Genomic DNA, 13,740 nt, shown 5'->3' with positions numbered 1-13,740 from the left:
TTATATATTAAGTGAAAACAATATTAAGAACGCTCTTATTATAATATTTCGAAGTGTAAATCAAAAAGATCGTTTAAAAGATAAGATTTAAAAGAATAATTAGAATAGCAAAAGTTATACTTTACATTTAGAGGAAGAATATCTATAAACATGATTGATTTATACAATTTCAAATAAATAATTGGACATTTCTAATGACTCCGTGCATAAATGAATTTGGATTGAGTTGGATTTGAATTGAAAAAACAATCAGAACAAAAAGCGCGCGGATCCAAGGCCTATAATTTATTATGATTATATATGGAGGGCTTTTCATTACTTCAGAAAGCCCAAATATGATCCCCACATCAAAGCTCAAAACGACAATGTCGACAAAAGTAAAGCTGAGGACCAGCACAATTAGGTCGTGTATCGGGCAGAAGAGCACAACGAACTGAGGAGATTTTTAATATATGCTTGATAGAATCGCGAGCTCTAAATTACTCGAATAAACTAGTACGCCACAGAGTTCTGGCATTGAAGAATTACAAAACCAGCGCACTACCTTAAAGGTTGGATGATGTCTTAACTGTCGTCTGGTTTATTTCAGACGAATCAACCATGTAGAATATTAGACGAATATTTTTGTATCAAACTGAAAGCATTTATGCTATAGAAGCTGAGGTCATATTCCAGTTATGCGGAACAGTTTGGAATCCCAAAACCGAGCACTACTTACTTCACAATAGCCTAAAACTCTTAATGAATGTCCAAATTTCAAAACTCAAATGGCTGCTTCATCACGTTTCGAGGTATTGCAACGGGAATTTCAAGCCACCAGTTTCAGTGCAACCCCAGTGGATAGACATCCCCACCCACTTAACCACCGTTCGATTATACATGCTAACATCAACATCAAATCATTATGTTCTAATCAAACGGTTCTCAAATGAGTTTGCATATACCCACTTGGGCAGTATCAAACCCCTGCCCCCGCCCCAAACCTGCACGCTGCATGACTTCAGGCTGAAATTCTCGGTGAAATGGTGAGATTATCAACAATAGAGTGGAGGAGTATTCTGCATATAATATTGATGGGTTGATTTCTATAACACTATTATGTATCTACAATTCACAATGGCACATGAAAATGTCATTGCAAGAAAAATCGGCATATAAGATATAACAAAATCATGCAGCAGCTAAACTAATAAATGCAACTCCAAAGTCTACTGTAGTATGCGCCCAATAACAAAATTCATCGTGCTTATCACACCACTGGCAGAAAGACACCCGGTCCTCCGATCACCTCTTCCAGGCAACCTCTAGAATACCTGGCATAGGAACTAAATTTCAAGTTTGGGAAGAATCAAGATCTCGCGAAGCTAAATAACTCGAACGAGATATATTCTAAGAAAATTAAAGTAGGGTTGAAAATTTAGTTGAAAACGGCACAAGCCATCGGGGTTTATGATGTTTAAGGTCAACCAACGAGCAGAGGCAAGTGAATGCACCTTACAAAATGTTTCGACCAAGGATAACAAGCTTGGGGTTTGAATACAAGACAAAGTGAGAAGAAACTATGTTATGATAGAAATAGTAACATCAGCATAAGGAATAACAAAGTAAAATTGAGCAATAAGGAAAGATTGCTAACATGCAACTTCAGACACATACTCAGTAGAAACACCAAAGTCCAGCTGAGTACATCGTTGCTGGGAAAAAACTCTTAGCATCAGATGGTGTGATTCGAGTTTAAAGGCTTAGCCAACAAAAAATAAAAGTTGAAGAATTTAGAATCCTCCGAAATTAGAATTATCCAAACAAATCCAGATGATTTCTTACTAACAATTTGAAATCCCTAACTCAAATATATCAATCCAAATAATGCCTAGCTTAACAAATGATAGTATGATAACCTAGGAAGAATTACATTCCAAGAGAGACGTGCTTTTTATCCAGTAAATAAACATGGAGGCAAATGGTATTCAATGGCCTAATCCTACTTCACTTAACATGTGATTCTTCATTGAATATCCAGTCAAAAATCTAACACCACAAATCCAACAAACTATGCATTTCAAATTAGGTACAATTGCACAAGAACTGTTCACAGACCAGAACTCCATGTTTGGATAATGGATAATATGATAAATAAATTGTATTAATACAGATTACTACTAAAACACATTTCAGACAGATTTCAACTCTTACCATGAGAGCAATCATACACAGCTGGAACCGTCTGTCTTGAGTGGTCTCAGTGACGTGGTGTAAGCACTGAGAAGCAAGCAAAGAGGGGGAGGAAGAAATAAGGATCTCCATTAAGGGTAAAAAAAAACTGCTGATTATGCTGATTCATTAATGACCAACATACATGAAAAACCTATTAGAAACCACAGTTTTTCATAAATAATTTACTAGGCTAAGGCATCATTACAAATTGATGCACCACCTGGTGAGTCAGATGGAATCCACATTTCATGATCCACCGGAAAAGTTTGGAATAGTTTATTGACAAAAATTGATAAAAAGATCTAATGGAGTGAAGAGCCACTCAGTGGAAATACACGATATTCAAATAAAAAACAATGAAATCGTAGGAAAACACATGCTTTATATTTACCTTGTCTCAAAAAATTCCAAAAGAAATCCATAATGAGAAGCATCTATTGAGATGCATTAACTTGAATTTTAAACATTAGTGGAAAAGGGTTTATTCCACCTGAATTAGGTAGGGAAGTTGGATCAGAATTGACTAATTACCAGTGCGAATCTGTATAAGCTGAATCCTAAAATCTATGTATGTTACCTGAGAAGATGCACTAAAAGCATAGACTAATAGAGTACAGCCAATAACATAAAACTGTACCAAGACTATGAAAATTGGGAGTCAACACAGTAACTTAAAGAAAATCAATTAATCACCAGCAACAAAACTAGGAATTTCACACCGGCCCAACCAATTGCTTTTAGGCTGACGGTTTTCCTTCATTATTCGTACCCCACTCTTCCTCAGCCTCATTGCCATTCACGAGTATAGCACCATCTGTTGAGTCAGCATCCACCACAACAGCCTCTTCTTGGCCATCGTCATGTCCCACTACTTGCTCTGGCCTATCTTGTGATTCATCTCCATTTTGCTCTGCATCCTGGACAAAATAGAGAAAGACAAAAAGGATAACATACTTAGCACCAACCAACCTGCACAAATTTTATGCAAATTCAACATCCGACAACTCATGTACTAAAAAAGATAAGTAGTTCCAGAGAAAGAAAAAGTTTATCTTGGTGTGACCTTAAGCAGATTTACCTAAGTTCACTTGAGACTAAGCTCTTTCTATTTTCTTCTTTATTTTCCTTAAAGCATATTATATCTCAAAATAAAATGGTTGTCCTATAACATATATTACATCAAATAAAATTAAAAATCATCCAGCACTTGGGAAATAAATTTATCTCTACCTCATAGTCCAAGCCTCCGTTATCTAGCTCTTCTTCCATTTGCATGTTTCTAAAAGTTTCTACTAGACTTGCGGTTGATCTATCAGCATGCTGCACGTATTCAGCTGCTGGAGGATACTTGCCCCTGCAGCAAAACAGGAAACAAGTTAGTGAGCTCCTGCCACAGGGAGAGATCAGGGTAACTCTAAGAACAGAAAAAAGTAAAGATAAATAGCGCTAAATGTACTAAAATTACATATGCTTTTTACAACATTCAAACCAAAAAGAAGGGCAGGGGAAATGATATCTAATACTTTTATGTATCAAGTGCTTGATCAAATAATAAAGATGCAATAAGATTAAAGCAGTATAAAAGTACCTTGTCTCAGCAGCTTTGCCTTCAACAGCGAGAGCGATTTGCCAATCATCAAACATATTAGGATATTCTTCTGGATCAGCAAGAGATTCTGCAGCTTTTGGATTAATCTGGAAATCATAATGAAACCAGCTCACACAACAATAGAACACCCCAATAATTCTCATAATATATTCAACATTACGTTTTTTTCTCTTTCTTTTTTGTTGGCACTTTAAGAAAATGTTTTCATGAATTGTCACAACCCACAACTGCCACAGATCAAACTATAACATAGTAATAAAATGAGTAATACCTTATTGAGATCCTTTCTCCAAAGAGCAACAATTTCCGACACCTTGCTTGGAAGGTAAGACCGAGCCATCAGTGCAGCTTCAGGTATCCGATTGCTGCAAAGAACTCAAAGTTTAAAGAGTAGCAATAAGAAATTGGAGAAGCAACCAGATAAAATAATGACGACCTCTTACCTCTCAACCAGAAGCTGAAGGCAGTCCTCCAATTTACCCAACATAAATAAACAAAGGAATGCAACGTTGTTCTTGCCATGCTCCTTGGCAAGAGATGCAAGTTTGGAAATTCCTTCAGCATCGCCTAGAGAAGAATAGAGTAGCAATAAACCGCTCAAGTCATTTGCTTGCTTCAAGCAGTCCTCAGCCATCTCTAACTGGCATAGAAAAGATGCATAAAGTTTTAAGTGGATGCCATATAGGGACAAACATATGCATGAATGCATTTACAAAACCAACACAGAAACATAGAGGACAAATGTGACCTCCAGGCTCTTGAGCAGGATGAATAAAACCATTATGCCTGATTGCCTGAGAGAAATTTCCTAACTCATTCTAGCATATTCAAAGAGCGAATTTTTTACAGAGAAACAGTGTATCTTTCTGTGTGTAAAGGATGATTATCTCATTGCTATCAACCTCAAAAAATACTGAAGTAAATTTACTGTTTTAGCTCAAAGCATCGTGATCAAGTGAATACCATTCCAGTAGACATGGCTAATTCACCCAATTGCTTCCACTTTGACTCACTCTGTGCTACTGTGGCAATTTCCTATAGGCACAAAAAAAGTCCACTTGTGAGAACCACACACTCAATGCAAGCACAAAAATTCAAGGCTTAAGATGAAAGATAAACTTCAGAAGATTCAGCAGCCAGAAAACAGAATACAAGTTCTCCAGTGGAAGAATTTTTAATAGCTAGAAACCCCGCAGAAAAGTCAACACTGTTTACCTTCGCAATCTCTAGTTTGCCTAGTTGTACGGCTAATTCAAACCTGTAGTCAGGATCTGTAGCAACTTCCAGTGCATCTTCTACCATACCTCGTGACTCCAGGAAATGAGCCACACTGTCCATGTATCAGCATATTTATAGTCAAGCTAGATGTGATTCAGGAATTTATGCTTCAAAATCAGATACAATGAGAAATTCAAAGAGAGGGAGGGAGGAAGGGGAAAAATAGCACGTACAATCGTTTGCAGCAAAGTTGACACATAAAAAAAAAACAGACTGGCATATATTATTTGATTACAAGTGAATCATCCTCTGTTTGTCCAGATAACGACACCTTTTGTTTACTGCTTGTTCATTAAGAAATACAAGTAGACACATCATGTAGTAATTTTGAAAAAACTACAGGGAAAGCAAGCACATCAGATAACAAGACCAATGCCACCAAATCAGAAGATTAAACTAAGATGAGAGTTTTACTCTTGATTTTCCCACTCAACTGGGGCTTATCTATAATGACACTCCACATAAAAGTATATTTCTTTAGCAGCTAAATTAATTAAGATTATCATGTCAATGACTTTGCAAATTAACTTAACCAGTAGTGACTAAGTTGAAGACGTTAAAGTACCTGTTAAGATGATCCTTAGGAATTGATGGTAAGACCTCATTCGCCCTTTCCAGATCACCACGCATTACAAGAGTCTTGTACTCAATCAAGCTGAGTAGCAATGTGTATCCCATAACACTGCAAAACAGAACCATAGACAAATGAGTAAAAGCAAAACCAAACAAGAAGCACTTCTTCCCTCTCATCAAGACGACAGATAGTTAATGACCTGATTAGTTACTGACTAAAGGCGCCATTAACTCTCACTTCAAGAGTAAAAAACATAATAAAAGCAGTTGTTGAGAGGTATTAACTCACTTAAATTCTTTATCGATGAGATAAACACGACTCTGATTTGCAAGATACCCAAGCAGGTACATTGGTCGGTCTAAATGAAACATTGTGTTCACCTAAAAAATCAGAAAATGAAAAACTGCTTTCTCAGATTCTGGAAGAAACATTTGGAGAGAGATGAATGTAAAATTATATATGGAACAGTAAACCATACCTCACCACCTACGCAGTAGTTGAGTCTCCATGAAGAGTTGTTGTAAATGAAACAATCCCCAACCCAAATTCCAGTTCGCACTCGTTCATTAATTTCATAAAGAAGCTCAAAAGCATCTTCTACTCCTTGTTCATCTACTGATTTCCCGCTATCTAGATGAGCAGAAACTACATCACGCTGCAACATGTAAAAGCCAATCCAATTACTAAACCTTCTCCAGAAAGAACGTGCATCCAAAGTAGAAAGAAATGCAAGACAAAAAGGAACCCTTACATTATACTTAAGTATGTAGAATGATGCATCACTGGCAATGGCTACCAAATCACCACTGTCGGCCCAGTAAAGATTCTAGATTACATCACCAAGAAACAGATAAACAAGGATTAGATCCCATATGCCATAAAAAGTTACAAGTGTACCAAGTGTCTTAAGGAGTAATATTCTTACTTTAACATTGACATCAATTCGTCGTATCAACCTGCATTCAGCCCAATCGTAGAAACAAATAAAATCATTTGAGCACATTGCAAGTAAAGTGCCGCCATAGATATGCTCTGCTGAAAATGTAGGCCGGATGCTTTTCTTCTCCTGAAAGAAACACCATACTAGCGATTCTATTATCAACTTATGGGCGCCAACTATTATCTTGGAGGAGGTTGATGCGCAATAGTAGTAGAAATCAGAATGCTAACAATGACTAAGAACTAAGAGAGGCATTGAGGGAGCTAAGAAACCCAAGAATACCTCTGGTATAAAAAATTTACATCGCGCTACAATAGGGATGGACAAAAAGTTTTAGGAATCAAAAACACTAACCAGGAAATTTTTACTAAATATCTTAATCTTTGATGTACTTTCTCTAACAGCATATTCTCCTTCCGTTGACCAAACAAATTCCAAGGCTGAGCCAAATGATCTGTTTCTCCATGCCAAAGCTGTATATATAATGTATTCACCATCTCCACATACAACAACGAACCTACCATTAGGGTTATGCTTTAAGCTCTGCAAGAGAAAAAACATGGTTAATACATAGAGCAAAGAACTGCATAAATTGATTTGAAACTAATCATTCAAACTTGTGCCATGATAGTCAAAGCGAGAAAGTTCTCCCACTTATTCACCCAATATCTTTTAACATGATTAAAAACCCTATTTCTTCAATACAAAAAATTATGTATTAGAATCTTCTAAGCATAAGCCAGAAAAAAGGGGATGAAAGGGGAGAACCATCATCCTTAAGACTAAGGGCTAGCGAATATTTCTTCTGTTCTCTTACATAGTATGTAAGAATTTCGGCCCTGTGATTTAAAAATAAAAAATTCAAAAGTTAAGATCACAAAATAAAGACTCAAATGCAAAAGGTTGTGTCAGGATACATTTATCCCCAGAACATATGTCCAAAGTACATGTTCAAAATTGAGCACTAAAGACGAACAAATATATTGTCTGTTTTCATGGAGAACTAAAAATTATCCAAGCAAAGCACCAAATAGTTAAGCAGAAATATAGCCAAAGAACTTCAATAAACATCTTCAGGAGGGACAACCTCTCGAAGCTTTGCACGCCCCTCAGCAGCCAATTTACCAGATGACATCTTAGCAGTTATGCTTTTGAGAACTTGTCCATATTTAATGGACAACTTTGCTAAATGTTTTTTAATAGCCACATAAAACAAAAAAGAACAAGAAAATTCTCCTTAAAGTATTTCAAGTAAGCAATTCTAGGATGGTATAGGCATTCCACATGTGACCATTAGACAGATATAGCTCCACTCCTAGACTGAGATGGCTATATGGGCGATAAAAAATGTGTTATTGTCAAAGAGAGTAAGAACTATGCGTCACTGTCAGCTATCAAATGACGACAATTCAAAGCTCAAAAAATAGTATGGACATTCATTCTTAAATGGCGTAAAGCAAATCTTAAGCATCGATAATCTAGTGAACGATTTTAGCATAAAACCAACCAGGAAAAAAGTGAACAAAGCGGTAAAAATGTCCACGCATGCATGAACTTTGTCAAAATGGAAACCATGTTGAGCGACATGGATTCCAAAAAAGCCTAACAACTTGATGCAACATGTCTCGTATAAAATAAGGAAAAATAACCTGTGGGTAAAGGTCGCAGGTTCCCAATTCCTTAACTGCCAAAGGCAATCTTTCCCCATCAGCAACCTGATAAAACATTAAGTCAGAGCACAAATTGGCTTTGCATATTTTTTATTAAATTCAAGCAAAATCATACCTCATAATCTGCTCCGACACTCTTGATGTTAACAGTCTGTATTTCGTTATGCTTGGCCCAAATGATTTTCCCACTGTTATCCATACTAGCAACAGGCACCTCCCGACCAAGCTTTACCATGATGGTTCCTTCATCATAACCAATTACGACCCTGAACATTGAATCAGTCCAATTAGGTGTGATCTCCAAATAAAAGAGAAACCCACAAAAGGACACTAAGTTCTCCAGTTAATTCTCAGCAGTTCCAAATACTGTTAGCCTCTATCAACTACGATCCCTTGAAAAATACCTATACCCAGCCTAAAACTAGTTTTTATAACAATGGAATTTAAGAGTTAACTTTAGACTTTACTCACGGCTATTTTCTTGGAAACTAGTATAAATTTGAATTAATTATTTGGGCGAGGTGGAACTTGGGAATTGGGATTTCAGAATCCTGTAGCGCCAGCTTGCAAACTCAAACCTCAAATAGATAAACAATCCCTAACCAGCCCATCCAATAAACTGCAACCAAACATAGGCCTAGTTTGGTTTCATTTTCAAAGACCCATATCCAGTTTTATATTATTGCAAATTGATGTCATGTTTGGTTGAACCTTTTTTTGTGGGACTGGACCATAAATTCTAGGAAGTCCATTCTATCACGTCTTTTCGTACAAAAAACTATCACCAAACATTCTAATCCAAACACATTTTCATTTTATCACATCTTTTAGTAAAATAAAACAAAAAAAATCATCTATCTAAACATATTTTCATTTCCCACACAAAACCCAATACAAAATAAAAATTATCTTGAAAATACTGAAAAATGAAACTAAGAATGAAACAAAATTAAAAAAGACCTTACCTTCTCGAACCTTTCATGTAGCCAACTGCCCAAACTCTTTCCAGACCATAATTCAATGTGTTTTCAAGTCTGCAAGATTACACAAACGATGAGAGATCTTATGTCTGGACAACCAATAGAAATAAATTATTCTATTGCTGGGCAGATAATGTAAAGCAAACCAACAGAGAAACAAGCTATAATTGAAGTGGTATAAAGGAAGGGCTATAATATATATATAGCTAGGAAGCAGGCAGCTTATAAACTGTGAAGTGCTGAATTGTACGCTCTTCAATATCAATAAGAAATGATAGAAAAGGAATTACATTTAATCAAATCCTAAGATATCACAAAATTCAAAATATATAAAGAAATAACTCCAAGATCTTGAGGTTCAAAGACTAAAATATAAAAATGCAAGACTCCTGACTCGATAAGTCAATACTGCTAAATAAAATCCCCCCAATAAAGATTTAAAAAGATGATTACTAGGAATGAGAATCATCCAACTTGAAAAGTTACAAAGAATCAGTGATGTGGCATAGGCAACAAGTTAAAATTTATGTCAGGTAAAACTAATCCAAATATTAAGCCATCTAGCATCAGAAAACTCACCTATAAGTGGTGGAATGCCAAATGCGGACTGTACCATCCTCAGAACCTGTTATTATAATGGGAAGTTCAGGATGAAAGCAAACTGCAGAAACATTGTGCGTGTGGCCTTCTAATGTCTGGATACAGCTCTTTGTCTGGTAATCCCACACCTGTTTACAAGTTCAAAAGATATTTATATTTTGCTCATAGGAACTCAACTTTCCAGAAGGACAAAGGGGAACCACACAAACCTTAGCAGTGTGATCATCAGAGCCAGTGATTAAATAAGGTTTATCACCGCCGGTGAAATAATCTACACAATTGACTCCTTTGAGGTGAGCATCCAGTGTAAAGTTTGGATCGGGTGAACTAAGACTCCAAATCTACAAAAGCGACTTTACGAGCTTATCATTCCTTGTCAAGTTAACCAAAATTCCTAGTGAAAGTTAGCCTATGAACGATTATATTTGCACCTTAATAGAGCGATCGAGAGATGCACTGGCAAAAGTATTGGTATCTTTTGGATTAAATGTCACTTGCATCACATAATGGGAATGACCCTCGAATATTTGAATGCATGACCAACCCTTTTCCCAGTCCCAGAGCTTTATTAGCATGTCATCAGAGGATGACAGCACATAGGGAAGAGTGGGATGAACAGCCACACACCTAATATAATCTGTATGGGCCTCAAACACTTTGACCTTATCCATTGTATTGTAATTGTACACGCGAATGAACATGTCATCAGCACCAGCCACAACCCACTGCTTTCGTGCTATAAACTTCGCGGACCTAACTGCAAGATTGAATTGTAGGGATCAGTATAAGCATGCTCTTAATCAAAATAAGAGTTCCTCAGAGGCATTTCTTCATCAACCGAAAGAAATAAAATGATTCTGAATGTGCACCTGGCAGTTCCGTAACCTCAAAAGACTTAACCATTGCCTGCAGCAGCAGAAATCAAGTTCCAAAATGCAATTCATAGAAAATAAACAAGAGACAAAAATATTGAAATAGCTAGCTACAAAAATGTATAAAAACTTCACCTCTTATCAATTGATAACAATTGTTACAATGAACACCTCTGACACCAAAATATAGAGAAGGGACATAAAAATCATTTTCGATACTTTCTTGGTTATTAGAGAAACTAGTCTGTTAGTTTTGCAAATTAGTAGATTATTTAGTTTCTGGTTGAAACCTGAGATCTATCATAATAATCCTCCCACAAGAACAAGAACAATAACAAGGAATGGGCTTAGGTTCAGGAAAATGATTAATACAACTATTAGTTAGCAACATCATGTGCAGGCAACACTAGGCAGCTATTATGTGTTGGTGGAGGAGCTAACAAAGATGAAAGCAACAATAATTAACAGGATTTGGAAATACTAGAATATGACAACAAACTCAATCTCATTAATAAGGAATGTATGTTTGCAAGAATACATTCACTCGACTAGATGAGATAGTCATGCGATTAGACTAGTAGTTTAGCACCTCAGAGCTAAATCTACTCTAAGTTACCCACACAATCCTACTTGATCAATCAGCTAATTCGTGTATCATGAATGTATAAACATAGCAATGCTCCGTGATGAGTCAGCTGCATTTTGCATACCTGAGTCTGATAGTTCCAAATGCAAAGAGTGCCTGAATATAAACTTGCCAATATCCTGTGAAAGCACAATGGAATTTGGTATATCACACCTTTTTATAATCAACCAACAGAATACACAAATCTGAGCCCATGCTCCCATATATTAGCAAAGTGAGGCATACCATCCATCCAAGACATACACAAAAACCCAACCAACGAACAGAAATTGTAGTGATATAGAATTAGAAGAAGACCAGAAGTAAATGTAGCAAACCAAACTGGATGAGTCCTGGATTGCATAGAACATAAAGTTGCAACTCCTGGTCTCTTGAATTTATAACTCCGAAATGAAAATGACTAACTATAAGAGACAACAGCAACAAACAAATAGCTTTGTTCCACAAATAACTTTGAATTTTAGACCAGGAACCATTTTTGAATTGCTAATATAAGATGCCAGATACAGTCATCATACATTAACTGATTGTAAAAGAACCATACCATGGCTCTGTTGGATGTAGATCCACAGATTTTACTCTTTCTGATCGTTGCGCAAGTTTCCTCTGATGCAATAAACAAATTGTCAGCTCCCAATATCACTCCCTCACACACACACACCCCGACAAGGAAAATATCCCAAACTGAAAATCTGAATTGAAATGATTTCAGTACCTTGATTTCTAGTCTAAGCGGCTGCACCACAATTCAAAATCCAAGACAAACAACCAAAAAACTTGAGTCAGTAAACAATAACAGTACCTCCAGATCTCAAACAACGTCATCAAATCAAAACAAATAAGAAACACCATCCACCAAATTCCACACAAACCAGTCCCCAAACACGCAAGTCATACCAATTCGAACCAGATATCAGATCTAACAGGGAACAGCAAATGCCAAATCAACGAAAAACCAACAGATACAAACAAACTCACCATTTTAACAGATTCGGTGTTTACAACAGGGAAACCCTAGAGATCCGAGTGTGAGATCTACAAAAGAGTGAGGGAGTCCAGAAACACGCACTCGAACGACGAGATCAAGAGAGAGAAAGTGCGCGTGTTATTTGCAAAATTTAGAGAGAGAAAAGAAGAGGTTTTTGCACTCATATACCAGCGAGAGTGTAGAAATTCATGACAGAGACGAAGGTTATTTCACTGTCTATTTATTTATTTATTTATGATTTTGAGAAATTAGTTTTGTTTCTGATCGTTAAACAATGCTTTTGAGTGAAGCAAATGGTGCGAGGATTTCAGGTCAACGGAATCGTCATCTTTGCTGTTTTGGACGTAGATGAGTTTGACCAATGCGATGGACGGCGTAGATTTGGATTTAGCATGTCATCTATGAGTTTGACTTGAGTCAACTTTGTATTTGGTGTCATTTTGCCATGTATACTTATTATTTTACAATTATAGGCAAAATGACGAATAGGATAGACCATTTATAAATAGTCATGCGTTTTACCAACTTTTAAAAATAATCCCATCTTTTATTAAAGCATAAATTATATTTTGTTATTTGAATTATGCTTATTTTTATATATTCATATTTAGATTTTTTTTGTGTTAATTTACCATCTTAATTTTGCGAAAAATTGCACTTTACTAGCATGATCCTTTTTTTGATGATCTTTTTGCCGAAAAAATATAACATGTACATATGTGAAAAATATCACATCACGTAATCGTTAAATATCACATGTAGACTGCATTTGATGGTTTTTGACAAAAAAATTGTGAAAAAATAGGTATAAATGGCAAGTGCAAAAATTCATAAAATTGAGATGATAAATTAATACAAAAAATATAAAAACGATCATAATTCGAATGACAAAATTAATTAACTCTTTATTAAAATTAGTAGAGTGAGGATCAAATAGTTGAGTAGTTGGTCATTTTCAACTTTTGAAGCTAAAATACAGTAAAATATTTATAAATTAATAAACTTTTTAAAATAATAAAATTTTCCGGTCCGACTTGGGCCTTTGTAAAAAATAATCAAATTTAATAAGATAATAAGACAATAATTTTTTGAAAAATTCCTTTACAAAAATATTAGGTCTCATTAAAACTCTAAAATTAATAATTCATAAATATTACAATTGTAAATATTATAGTAATTTGCTAAAATATAAAGTTTGTAATGCTTTACCTATTTGATCATTCATGGATGATTTTGTGATGTCTTTTTTAGATGATAAGACATGGTTGGATGTTATAAATTATTTTATTTTCATATTGAGATTTATATAGTATATGTTTCATTCATCATACATGAATATATTTAATTGGCTATAATAGTTATTTAAGTC

The 13,740-nt window shown here is 35.5% G+C and overlaps 1 protein-coding gene across 5 annotated transcripts; it reads right to left on the bottom strand.

The window, feature by feature from the left end:
* LOC105164056 (coatomer subunit beta'-2) lies at positions 1,047-12,592 on the bottom strand. 5 transcript variants are annotated; one of them, XR_002286816.1, is made up of 26 exons: positions 12,362-12,592; positions 12,099-12,119; positions 11,928-11,989; positions 11,448-11,502; positions 10,735-10,771; positions 10,297-10,622; positions 10,075-10,206; positions 9,845-9,993; positions 9,251-9,319; positions 8,401-8,551; positions 8,265-8,330; positions 6,970-7,158; positions 6,601-6,741; positions 6,427-6,501; positions 6,154-6,330; positions 5,964-6,055; positions 5,667-5,783; positions 5,039-5,153; positions 4,787-4,858; positions 4,267-4,463; positions 4,095-4,188; positions 3,803-3,909; positions 3,445-3,568; positions 2,908-3,131; positions 2,194-2,259; positions 1,047-1,325 (listed from the first exon to the last, which is right to left on the bottom strand). XR_002286816.1 is itself a non-coding variant. In XM_011082625.2 (26 exons), exons 1-25 carry the CDS (start codon positions 12,362-12,364, stop codon positions 2,240-2,242), a joined length of 2,739 nt encoding a protein of 912 aa, XP_011080927.1. In that variant the 5' UTR covers positions 12,365-12,592; the 3' UTR covers positions 1,047-1,325; positions 2,194-2,239. The 5 variants fall into 5 exon arrangements, 3 of the variants coding, with proteins under 3 accessions (XP_011080927.1, XP_011080919.1, XP_020548496.1); XR_002286814.1 differs by having other exon boundaries at positions 1,047-1,313; XM_011082625.2 differs by having other exon boundaries at positions 2,984-3,131.

Source organism: Sesamum indicum, linkage group LG1 (genome assembly GCF_000512975.1).
Source record: "Sesamum indicum cultivar Zhongzhi No. 13 linkage group LG1, S_indicum_v1.0, whole genome shotgun sequence".
In the NCBI taxonomy this organism is placed as follows: Eukaryota; Viridiplantae; Streptophyta; class Magnoliopsida; order Lamiales; family Pedaliaceae; genus Sesamum; species Sesamum indicum.
Note: the sequence above shows the minus strand (reverse complement) of the source record. Positions and strands in the feature narration are given on the sequence as shown.

Coding starts and splice junctions, on each gene's coding strand:
- LOC105164056 (XM_020692837.1), bottom strand. Junction 11,990..12,098: donor CGCTTAGACTAGAAATCAAG/GTACTGAAATCA, acceptor TTATTGCATCAG/AGGAAACTTGCGCAACGATC. Junction 6,742..6,969: donor TATTTAGTAAAAATTTCCTG/GTTAGTGTTTTT, acceptor TGTTTCTTTCAG/GAGAAGAAAAGCATCCGGCC.